The sequence below is a fragment of the Pseudophryne corroboree genome, chromosome 11, assembly GCF_028390025.1.
Source record: "Pseudophryne corroboree isolate aPseCor3 chromosome 11, aPseCor3.hap2, whole genome shotgun sequence".
NCBI classification, from domain to species: Eukaryota; Metazoa; Chordata; class Amphibia; order Anura; family Myobatrachidae; genus Pseudophryne; species Pseudophryne corroboree.
The window spans coordinates 68,006,946-68,019,796 of record NC_086454.1 but is presented as its reverse complement, the minus strand read 5'-3'; the positions used below and the strand labels follow the sequence as shown (position 1 = coordinate 68,019,796).

At 48.7% G+C, this 12,851-nt stretch overlaps 1 protein-coding gene across 5 annotated transcripts in view; it reads right to left on the bottom strand.

Moving 5' to 3' along the window:
• The window catches only part of RAB3IL1 (RAB3A interacting protein like 1), an 89,012-nt gene that overhangs the window by 9,281 nt on the left and 66,880 nt on the right, over positions 1–12,851 (bottom strand). For all 5 annotated transcript variants that reach the window (XM_063944398.1, XM_063944396.1, XM_063944397.1 and 2 more), the window contains 2 exons: positions 5,585–5,684; positions 5,208–5,274 (listed from right to left, as the gene is read on the bottom strand). In XM_063944398.1, the coding sequence (XP_063800468.1) occupies positions 5,208–5,274; positions 5,585–5,684 (167 nt within the window). The remainder of the gene's footprint in view (positions 1–5,207; positions 5,275–5,584; positions 5,685–12,851) is intronic.

The following is a 12,851-nucleotide window of genomic DNA, read 5'->3' as shown; positions in this document are numbered from 1 at the left end:
GAGGCACAAAAGGGGGCTGAATATGCAGCACTCCCTTAACAAACGTCTGAACTTCAGGCAGTGAAGCCAGTTCTTTTTGAAAGAAAATAGATAGGGCCGAAATCTGGACCTTTATGGATCCTAATTTTAGGCCCATAGTCACTCCTGACTGTAGGAAGTGCAGGAATCGACCCAACTGGAATTCCTCTGTAGGGGCCTTCCTGGCCTCACACCAAGCAACATATTTTCGCCATATACGGTGATAATGTTGTGCTGTCACATCTTTCCTAGAGTTTATCAGCGTAGGAATCACTTCATCTGGAATGCCCTTTTCCGTTAGGATCCGGCGTTCAACCGCCATGCCGTCAAACGCAGTCGCGGTAAGTCTTGGAACAGACAGGGCCCCTGCTGTAACAGGTCCTGTCTGAGAGGCAGAGGCCATGGGTCCTCTGAGATCATTTCTTGTAGTTCTGGGTACCAAGGTCTTCTTGGCCAATCCGGAACGATGAGTATAGTTCTTACTCCTCTCTTTCTTACTATCCTCAGTACCTTGGGTATGAGAGGAAGAGGAGGGAACACATAAACCGACTGGTACACCCACGGTGTCACTAGTGCGTCCACAGCTATCGCCTGAGGGTCCCTTGACCTGGCGCAATCATTTTTTTGCTTTTTTTTTAGGTGGGACGCCATCATGTCCACCTGTGGCCGTTCCCAACGGTTTACAATCTGCGTGAAGACTTCTGGATGAAGTCCCCACTCTCCTGGGTGGAGGTCGTGCCTGCTGAGGAAGTCTGCTTCCCAGTTGTCCACTCCCGGAATGAACACTGCTGACAGTGCTAGCACGTGATTTTCCGCCCATCGGAGAATCCTTGTGGCTTCTGCCATCGCCATCCTGCTTCTTGTGCCGCCCTGGCGGTTTACATGGGCGACCGCCGTGATGTTGTCTGATTGAATCAGCACTGGTTGGTTTTGAAGCAGGGGCTCTGCTTGACTCAGGGCGTTGTAAATGGCCCTTAGTTCCAGTATATTTATGTGTAGTGAAGTCTCCTGACTTGACCACTGTCCTTGGAAGTTCCCTCCCTGAGTGACTGCCCCCCATCCTCGGAGGCTTGCGTCCGTGGTCACAAGCACCCAGTCCTGTATGCCGAATCTGCGGCCCTCGAGAAGATGAGCACTCTGCAGCCACCACAGCAGAGACACCCTGGCCCTTGGGGACAGGGTGATCAACCGATGCATCTGAAGATGCGATCCGGACCATTTGTCTAACAGATCCCACTGAAAGATCCTTGCATGGAACCTGCCGAAGGGAATTGCTTCGTAAAGAAGCCACCATCTTTCCCAGGACTCGCGTGCAGTGATGCACCGACACCTGTTTTGGTTTCAGGAGGTCCCTGACCAGAGATGACAATTCCTGGGCCTTCTCCACCGGGAGAAACACCTTCTTCTGTTCTGTGTTCAGAATCATGCCCAGGAAGAGCAGACGCGTCGCAGGAATCAGCTGCGACTTTGGAACATTCAGAATCCAGCCGTGCTGTTGAAACACTTCCTGAGAGAGTGCTTCGCTGATCAACAACTGCTCTCTGGACCTCGCCTTTATGAGGAGATTGTCCAAGTACGGGATAACTGTCATTCCCTTCTTCCGAAGGAGTATCATAATTTCGGCCATTACCTTGGTAAATACTCTCGGTGCCGTGGACAGACCAAACGGCAACGTCTGGAATTGGTAATGACAATCCTGTACCACAAACCTGAGGTACTCCTGGTGAGGTGGGTAAATGGGGACATGCAAGTAAGCATCCTTGATGTCCAGCGACACCATAAAATCCCCCTCTTCCAGGCTTGCAATAACCGCCCTGAGCGATTCCATTTTGAACTTGAACTTCCTTATATAAGTGTTCAAGGATTTTAAATTCAGAATGGGTCTCACCGAACCGTCTGGTTTCGGTACCACAAACATTGTGGAATAGTAACCCCGTCCCTGTTGAAGGAGGGGAACCTTGATTATCACCTGCTGGAGGTACAGCTTGTGAATTGCCGCCAGTACTACCTCCCTTTCCCTGGGAGCAGCTGGCAAGGCTGATTTGAGGTAACGGCGAGGGGGAGTCGCCTCGAACTCCAGCTTGTATCCCTGAGATACAATTTGTACAGCCCAGAGATCCACTTGTGAGCGAACCCACTGGTTGCTGAAGTTTCGGAGACGCGCCCCCACCGCACCCGGCTCCGCCTGTGGAGCCCCAGCGTCATGCGGTGGACTTAGAGGAAGCGGGGGAGGATTTTTGTTCCTGGGAACTGGCTGCCTGGTGCAGCTTCTTTCCTCTACCCCTGCCTCTGGGCAGAAAGGATGCGCCTCTGATCCGCTTGCCTTTCTGAGGCCGAAAGGACTGTACATGATAATACGGTGCTTTCTTAGGCTGTGAGGGAACCTGAGGTAAAAAAGTTGACTTCCCGGCTGTTGCCGTGGATACGAGGTCCGAGAGACCGTCCCCAAACAATTCCTCACCCTTATAAGGCAAAACCTCCATGTGTCTTTTAGAATCAGCATCACCTGTCCACTGCCGAGTCCATAATACTCTCCTGGCAGAAACGGACATTGCATTAATTCTAGATGCCAGCAGGCAAATGTCCCTCTGTGCATCCCGCATATATAAGACGACGTCTTTTATATGTTCTATGGTTAGGAAAATAGTATCCCTGTCGAGAGAATCAATGTTGTCTGAGAGGGTATCAGACCATGCGGCTGCAGCACTACACATCCATGCTGAAGCAATAGCAGGTCTCAGTATAGTACCTGAGTGTGTATACACAGACTTCAGGATAGCTTCCTGCTTTCTATCCGCAGGCTCCTTTAGGGCGGCCGTATCCTGAGACGGCAGTGCCACCTTTTTTGATAAGCGTGTGAGCGCCTTGTCCACCCTAGGGGATGTTTCCCAACGTAACCTGTCCGTTGGCGGGAAAGGGTACGCCATCAGTAACCTCTTAGAAATCACTAGTTTCTTATCGGGGGAACTCCACGCTTCCTCACACAATTCATTTAATTCATCAGATGGGGGAAAAGTCACTGGCTGCTTTTTCTCCCCAAACATAATACCCTTCTTGGTAGTAACCGGGTTAATATCAGAAATGTGCAATACATTTTTCATTGCAGTAATCATGCATCGGATGGCTTTTGTAGACTGCGCATTTGTCTCATCCTCATCTACACTGGAGTCAGACTCCGTGTCGACATCTGTGTCTACCATCTGAGCTAGCGGGCGTTTATGAGCCCCTGATGGCCTCTGAGACGCCTGGGCAGGCGCGGGCTGAGATCCCGGCTGTCCCAAGGCTGCTGCGTCATCGAACCTTTTATGTAAGGAGTTGACACTGTCTGTTAATACCTTCCACATATCCATCAAATCCGGTGTCGGCCCCGTCGGGGGCGACACCACACTTATCTGCCCTTGCTCCGCCTCCACGTAACCCTCCTCATCAAACATGTCGACACAGCCGTACCAACACACCGCACACACACAGGGAATGCTCTGACTGAGGACAGGACCCCACAAAGTCCTTTGGGGAGACAGAGAGAGAGTATGCCAGCACACACCACCGCGCTATATAACACAGGGATTTACACTATAATGAGTGATTTTTCCCAATAGCTGCTTATTATCTTATTTGCGCCTAAATTTATGTGCCCCCCCCCCCCCCCCCCTCTCTTTTTTACACTTCTTGTACAGGATACTGCAGGGGAGAGCCTGGGGAGAGTCCTTCCAGCTGAGCTGTGAAGAGAAAATGGCGCTGGTGTGCTGAGGAAGAAGGCCCCGCCCCCTCAGCGGTGGGCTTCTCCCGCGTTTTGTATAGCTTAATGGCTAGGGTTTTTGCACATATACAGTTTTCCAGACTGTATTATGTGCATAATGTGCCAAAAGGTATTTCCTTCTTCTGTCTTCTGGCTCTGCAAGGGGGACGGCGGCGCGGCTCCGGGAACGGACGATCGAGGTCAGGCCCTGTGTTCGAACCCTCTGGAGCTAATGGTGTCCAGTAGCCTAAGAAGCACAAGCTAGCTGCACGCAGGTATGTTTGCTTCTCTCCCCTCAGTCCCACGTAGCAGTGAGTCTGTTGCCAGCAGATCTCACTGAAAATAAAAAACCTAACAAATACTTTCTTTCTAGCAAGCTCAGGAGAGCCCACTAGGAGCACCCAGCTCTGGCCGGGCACAGATTCTAACTGAGGTCTGGAGGAGGGGCATAGAGGGAGGAGCCAGTGCACACCAGATAGTACCTAATCTTTCTTTTAGAGTGCCCAGTCTCCTGCGGAGCCCGTCTATTCCCCATGGTCCTTACGGAGTTTCCAGCATCCACTAGGACGTCAGAGAAATTAGGCTTTTTTCTTTAACAATAATAATAATAATAATAATAATAATAATACTGCCCAGCCTAAGGCAGAATGTATTGTATATGGACTGTAGCATTTATTACTACCTCTGCCAACCAAACGTTCTGGGGTAAACCAGGTGCATGTATATTACCAGGTCCATCACTAGGTGTGTGTGGAGGTGCCATCACTTAGGGCGCATGGCTCTGGGGGTGGCACTGTCGCAGCCGCGATCCTAAAACGGCACCCTGCAGCCAGAGTCCCTGCGGCAGTATCGCCCTGAGCGTCCTTTGGGAACTCCAGTCTGCACAGACGCTTCTTGGAGGCCCCACTCCCTCTGCACAATGTCATAATGTAATGCACTTAGAGGCGGAGGCGGCACAGTGCACTCCGGAGCCCTGTTACGCAGTGCCGCTGCATACTACTGTTCCCTCCTGGATTATTCCAGGCACCTATGTTATCTTTCCCGAGCTGCACACATCTAGCTCTGCAAGCTAAGCAAAATGCTCCTTGTTACGTGGTGCATTTTGTGCTTGCAATTTAGATTGTGACTGCGGCTGTATCTGCATAAAAAATGCTACGTTACAGTGTTTTCCTGGAAATCACTGTAAAATAGCATTTCGTATACAGATACAGCCACAATCAAACACAGAATATAGACATGCTGCATATAATTTTAATCAGCATAAGCTGCTTGTGCATCCTAAGACTCAATTTCAGCAAAAAAAAGATGCCCAACGTTAGCAGAGCTGCCCGGGAGCTACCAGCTGACTCACGCCAGGCATCTCCTACTGCATGGCGTATTGAGGCTAGATGTATGATGAAACATCTGTATGGCCAGAAGATTTGGCAAGATAAGCACCGGGGCTACTTACTGTCTTGACGCACCAGACCTTGCTGTATGTAACGGATGTAAGTGAAGAAATTGCACACTGCTGTTATCTACAGGAGGAAAAGAACATCATCAGAAAGCTAAAACAGGGGCAGCGGATGAAATCCAGTGTAGAATGAGGATAGAATAGGAAGCAGATGGGGAGTTGTGACAATGGCGAGAAGGAGAGTGAGATACGGAGCTGCTACAAAAAGAGAACACAAACAGTGGCACAAAATGACCTGCACAGAAATGTAACGGCACCACAAGACTACACGCAGGACACGTGAGATGACAACTCACACTATGACCTGCCTGACACATACATTAACATGAGTGCATTCACATGCCTGATAGGAGGAGATTTATTGCAGCACTTACCCTGTACCGGCAGGATGGTGAAATAAAGTAATAATTCCCAGAATCCCCTAGCTTTATCCGATGGCGGCATGGACGTGACAAACCACTAAGTGCGCATTTCCTAAGAATAGATGAGAACAGAGTAAGCTCTAACTGGCACCAGTCATAACCTGCAGTGGTCAGTTACTGCTAATTGTACCCAGCAAACACATGGGCATTAGGAGTACCTGAGGCTGTCGCCATAGAATTTCTGATTGAATTGTATTTAAAACACTATGGGCCTGACTCGTAGACGGAAAAATCCTCTGTTATGGATGCAAATAGCGAGTTCTGCCGTCCAGTGCATGAGCATATGAGATTACGCATTCTTGCCTACCTACACTCCATTCTGAGTCGGATGAAACTTTGCCAGGTTTTGCTTTGCGTGAAATGGACTGAAACTGGATGCAACTGGGAGACAACAGACCAGAGATGTGTATCATGGAAGTGTCATGGAAAGGTCAGTGGGGCGTCATGGGCAATATATACTGTATATAGCTATAGCTCCATTTGATTGTAAGTCGCACACATAGAGAAGGAAAGCCTGTTTCCGATAGATCTCTTGCACTTGGTGCTGGTGTAAGTGGCGTTACTGATGACGGAAGCTGCAATGGTTAGCATGAGAAGAACAGTGGGTGGCGTGGCTTCCTGCTGGTATAGGCTCACTTTCTAGCATTACTTAAACGGAATCTCATATGAAACAGTACAAAAGACAGAGGGAGAGGGGGCATGCCAACAGTGTTGATGCTAGATTCAAGTGGCCTAAGGGACCTTTCATGTCAGGGGGAGGAGGCACGACACAAGGGGGAGGAGCTGGGCCAGCGGGATAGGTCCTCTACTCTCCACGCCACCAACTATTACCTTTAGTAATCAGGTGGCGAGCGAAGCAGAGCGAGCCACCGAGCCCGAAGCGCGGCGAGCGAAGCGAGCACGCAAGGGTACTTTTCAGGGTACCCTATTCGGCTGTAGCTCCTCCCCCTGGTGACGTGTCTCCTCCCCTAGTGACGTCAGAAGGTCCCTTCTCCCACTCCGATTTAGAACCAACCATGCCAGCAGCTCACAGGGCATGCCCCCTCAGTGCCGAAAACCGGGGGCGTGGCTCACGATCGCGGCACTCCCGCGAAGCCACATCCCCTTTCCTGAGACCACACCCCCTTTCCCCTGCAGGGCGCGGCTACGCAGCGTCGATGTCCCTCTTCTGCAGGCACCAAAGTTGGGAGGTATGGCCAACAGGTCTGACGCCCGTGGCACTCTACATGCAGTAGTAGAGGCTTACATTATGAAAGCCTACAGCAGACATTTCAAATAGTAGAACATTTGATTTTTTAATTCCTAGACATGAAATACAGACATGGCAATTCTGTATCGATTGGCCATCCTAATACAGACTCATGTGACAACAGATATCATGTGACAGAGGGGAAAGGAGAAGGGGATGGAATTGGCAATGAAAAGAGACCCAATTACCAAGTTGTTTCTTACAATTTGCCACAGTATCACAGTAATTTATTTCTTATGCATTAAAACACAATACTGGCAACTGCAGTGAAACGTAGTGATGAGCACTGGAAATTTTTCGGGTTTTGTGTTTTGGTTTTGGGTTCGGTTCCGCGGCCGTGTTTTGGGTTCGAACGCGTTTTAGCAAAACCTCACCGAATTTTTTTTGTCGGATTCGGGTGTGTTTTGGATTCGGGTGTTTTTTTCAAAAAACCCTAAAAAACAGCTTAAATCATAGAATTTTGGGGTCATTTTGATCCCAAAGTATTATTAACCTCAATAACCATAATTTCCACTCATTTTCAGTCTATTCTGAACACCTCACACTATTATTTTTAGTCCTAAAATTTGCACCGAGGTCGCTGGATGGCTAAGCTAAGCGACCCAAGTGGCCGACACAAACACCTGGCCCATCTAGGAGTGGCACTGCAGTGTCACGCAGGATGGCCCTTTTAAAAAACACTCCCCAAACAGCACATGACGCAAAGAAAAAAAGAGGCGCAATGAGGTAGCTGTGTGAGTAAGCTAAGCGACCCTAGTGGCCGACACAAACACCTGGCCCATCTAGGAGTGGCACTGCAGTGTCACGCAGGATGGCCCTTCCAAAAAACACTCCCCAAACAGCACATGACGCAAAGAAAAAAAGAGGCGCAATGAGGTAGCTGTGTGAGTAAGCTAAGCGACCCTAGTGGCCGACACAAACACCTGGCCCATCTAGGAGTGGCACTGCAGTGTCACGCAGGATGGCCCTTCCAAAAAACACTCCCCAAACAGCACATGACGCAAAGAAAAAAAGAGGCGCAATGAGGTAGCTGTGTGAGTAAGCTAAGCGACCCTAGTGGCCGACACAAACACCTGGCCCATCTAGGAGTGGCACTGCAGTGTCACGCAGGATGGCCCTTCCAAAAAACACCCCCCAAACAGCACATGACGCAAAGAAAAATGAAAGAAAAAAGAGGTGCAAGATGGAATTGTCCTTGGGCCCTCCCACCCACCCTTATGTTGTATAAACAGGACATGCACACTTTAACCAACCCATCATTTTAGTGACAGGGTCTGCCACACAACTGTGACTGAAATGACGGGTTGGTTTGGACCCCCACCAAAAAAGAAGCAATTAATCTCTCCTTGCACAAACTGGCTCTACAGAGGCAAGATGTCCACCTCATCATCATCCTCCGATATATCACCGTGTACATCCCCCTCCTCACAGATTATCAATTCGTCCCCACTGGAATCCACCATCTCAGCTCCCTGTGTACTTTGTGGAGGCAATTGCTGCTGGTCAATGTCTCCACGGAGGAATTGATTATAATTCATTTTAATGAACATCATCTTCTCCACATTTTCTGGATGTAACCTCGTACGCCGATTGCTGACAAGGTGAGCGGCGGCACTAAACACTCTTTCGGAGTACACACTTGTGGGAGGGCAACTTAGGTAGAATAAAGCCAGTTTGTGCAAGGGCCTCCAAATTGCCTCTTTTTCCTGCCAGTATAAGTACGGACTGTCTGACGTGCCTACTTGGATGCGGTCACTCATATAATCCTCCACCATTCTTTCAATGGGGAGAGAATCATATGCAGTGACAGTAGACGACATGTCCGTAATCGTTGTCAGGTCCTTCAGTCCGGACCAGATGTCAGCATCAGCAGTCGCTCCAGACTGCCCTGCATCACCGCCAGCGGGTGGGCTCGGAATTCTGAGCCTTTTCCTCGCACCCCCAGTTGCGGGAGAATGTGAAGGAGGAGATGTTGACAGGTCGCGTTCCGCTTGACTTGACAATTTTGTCACCAGCAGTTCTTTGAACCCCAGCAGACTTGTGTCTGCCGGAAAGAGAGATCCAAGGTAGGTTTTAAATCTAGGATCGAGCACGGTGGCCAAAATGTAGTGCTCTGATTTCAACAGATTGACCACCCGTGAATCCTTGTTAAGCGAATTAAAGGCTCCATCCACAAGTCCCACATGCCTAGCGGAATCGCTCTGTGTTAGCTCCTCCTTCAATGTCTCCAGCTTCTTCTGCAAAAGCCTGATGAGGGGAATGACCTGACTCAGGCTGGCAGTGTCTGAACTGACTTCACGTGTGGCAAGTTCAAAAGGTTGCAGAACCTTGCACAACGTTGAAATCATTCTCCACTGCGCTTGAGACAGGTGCATTCCACCTCCTATATCGTGCTCAGTTGTATAGGCTTGAATGGCCTTTTGCTGCTCCTCCAACCTCTGAAGCATATAGAGGGTTGAATTCCACCTCGTTACCACTTCTTGCTTCAGATGATGGCAGGGCAGGTTCAGGCGTTTTTGGTGGTGCTCCAGTCTTCTGTACGTGGTGCCTGTACGCCGAAAGTGTCCCGCAATTCTTCTGGCCACCGACAGCATCTCTTGCACGCCCCTCTCGTTTTTTAAATAATTCTGCACCACCAAATTCAAGGTATGTGCAAAACATGGGACGTGCTGGAATTTGCCCAGATTTAATGCACACACAATATTGCTGGCGTTGTCTGATGCCACAAATCCATAGGAGAGTCCAATTGGGGTAAGCCATTCTGCGATGATCTTCCTCAGTTGCCGTAAGAGGTTTTTAGCTGTGTGCGTATTCTGGAAAGCGGTGATACAAAGCGTAGCCTGCCTAGGAAAGAGTTGGCGTTTGCGAGATGCTGCTACTGGTGCCGCCGCTGCTGTTCTTGCGGCGGGAGTCCATACATCTACCCAGTGGGCTGTCACAGTCATATAGTCCTGAGCCTGCCCTACTCCACTTGTCCACATGTCCGTGGTTAAGTGGACATTGGGTACAACTGCATTTTTTAGGACACTGGTGAGTCTTTTTCTGAGGTCTGTGTACATTTTCGGTATCGCCTGCCTAGGGAAATGGAACCTAGATGGTATTTGGTACCGGGGACACAGTACCTCCAACAAGTCTCTAGTTGGCTCTGCAGTAATGATGGATACCGGAACCACGTTTCTCACCGCCCAGGATGCCAAGGCCTCAGTTATCCGCTTTGCAGCAGGATGACTGCTGTGATATTTCATCTTCCTCGCAAAGGACTGTTGGACAGTCAATTGCTTGGTGGAAGTAGTAAAAGTGGTCTTACGAGTACGACTTCCCCTCTGGGATGACCATCGACTCCCAGCAGCAACAACAGCAGCGCCAGCAGCAGTAGGCGTTACACGCAAGGATGCATCGGAGGAATCCCAGGCAGGAGAGGACTCGTCAGAATTGCCAGTGACATGGCCTGCAGGACTATTGGCATTCCTGGGGAAGGAGGAAATTGACACTGAGGGAGTTGGTGGGGTGGTTTGCGTGAGCTTGGTTACAAGAGGAAGGGATTTACTGGTCAGTGGACTGCTTCCGCTGTCGCCCAAAGTTTTTGAACTTGTCACTGACTTATGATGAATGCGCTGCAGGTGACGTATAAGGGAGGATGTTCCGAGGTGGTTAATGTCCTTACCCCTACTTATTACAGCTTGACAAAGGCAACACACGGCTTGACAAATGTTGTCCGCATTTCTGTTGAAATACTTCCACACCGAAGAGCTGATTTTTTTGGTATTTTCACCAGGCATGTCAATGGCCCTATTCCTCCCACGGACAACAGGTGTCTCCCCGGGTGCCTGACTTAAACAAACCACCTCACCATCAGAATCCTCCTGGTCAATTTCCTCCCCAGCGCCAGCAACACCCATATCCTCCTCATCCTGGTGTACTTCAACACTGACATCTTCAATCTGACTATCAGGAACTGGACTGCGGGTGCTCCTTCCAGCACTTGCAGGTGGCGTGCAAATGGTGGAAGGCGCATGCTCTTCACGTCCAGTGTTGGGAAGGTCAGGCATCGCAAACGACACAATTGGACTCTCCTTGTGGATTTGTGATTTCGAAGAACGCACAGTTATTTGCTGTGCTTTTGCCAGCTTGAGTCTTTTCATTTTTCTAGCGAGAGGCTGAGTGCTTCCATCCTCATGCGAAGCTGAACCACTAGCCATGAACATAGGCCAGGGCCTCAGCCGTTCCTTGCCACTCCGTGTGGTAAATGGCATATTGGCAAGTTTACGCTTCTCCTCTGACAATTTTATTTTAGATTTTTGAGTCCTTTTTTTACTGATATTTGGTGTTTTGGATTTTACATGCTCTGTACTATGACATTGGGCATCGGCCTTGGCAGACGACGTTGCTGGCATTTCATCGTCTCGGCCATGACTAGTGGCAGCAGCTTCAGCACGAGGTGGAAGTCGATCTTGATCTTTCCCTATTTTTGGAACCTCAACATTTTTGTTCTCCATATTTTAATAGGCACAACTAAAAGGCACCTCAGGTAAACAATGGAGATGGATGGATACTAGTATACTTATGGATGGACGAGCGACTGCCGACACAGAGGTAGCTACAGCCGTGGACTACCGTACTGCGTCTGCTGCTAATATAGACTGGATGATAATGATATAAAAAATATATATATATCACTACTGCAGCCGGACAGGTATATATTATATAATGACGGACCTGCTGGACACTGTCAGCACTGCAGACTCCTAAAGTAAGCTACTAGTATCAAGAAGATAGAAAAAAAAAAAAAACACCACAGGTAGGTGGTATACAATTATGGATGGACGAGCGACTGCCGACACAGAGGTAGCTACAGCCGTGGACTACCGTACTGCGTCTGCTGCTAATATAGACTGGATGATAATGATATAAAAAATATATATATATATCACTACTGCAGCCGGACAGGTATATATTATATAATGACGGACCTGCTGGACACTGTCAGCTCAGCACTGCAGACTCCTAAAGTAAGCTACTAGTATCAAGAAGATAGAAAAAAAAAAAAACACCACGGGTAGGTGGTATACAATTATGGATGGACGAGCGACTGCCGATACAGAGGTAGCTACAGCCGTGGACTACCGTACTGCGTCTGCTGCTAATATAGACTGGATGATAATGAGATATAAAATATATATATATCACTACTGCAGCCGGACAGGTATATATTATATAATGACGGACCTGCTGGACACTGTCAGCTCAGCACTGCAGACTCCTAAAGTAAGCTACTAGTATCAAGAAGATAGAAAAAAAAAAACACCACGGGTAGGTGGTATACAATTATGGATGGACGAGCGACTGCCGACACAGAGGTAGCTACAGCCGTGGACTACCGTACTGCGTCTGCTGCTAATATAGACTGGATGATAATGATATAAAAAATATATATATATCACTACTGCAGCCGGACAGGTATATATTATATAATGACGGACCTGCTGGACACTGTCAGCTCAGCACTGCAGACTCCTAAAGTAAGCTACTAGTATCAAGAAGATAGAAAAAAAAAAAAAAAACACCACGGGTAGGTGGTATACAATTATGGATGGACGAGCGACTGCCGACACAGAGGTAGCTACAGCCGTGGACTACCGTACTGCGTCTGCTGCAGTGCTAATATAGACTGGATGATAATGATATAAAAAATATATATATATCACTACTGCAGCCGGACAGGTATATATTATATAATGACGGACCTGCTGGACACTGTCAGCAGAATGCGTTTATAGAATAAAAACACCACACGACGAGTGTTTAACTTTTTCAGGCAGACAATCACAATATACTGGTGGTCAGTGGTCACTGGTCAGTCACACTGGCAGTGGCACTCTGGCAGCAAAAGTGTGCACTGTTAAAATATGTACTCCTGCTATAACTGCTCCCCAGTCTCCCCCACAATTAAGCTGTGTGAGCAGTGAGCAC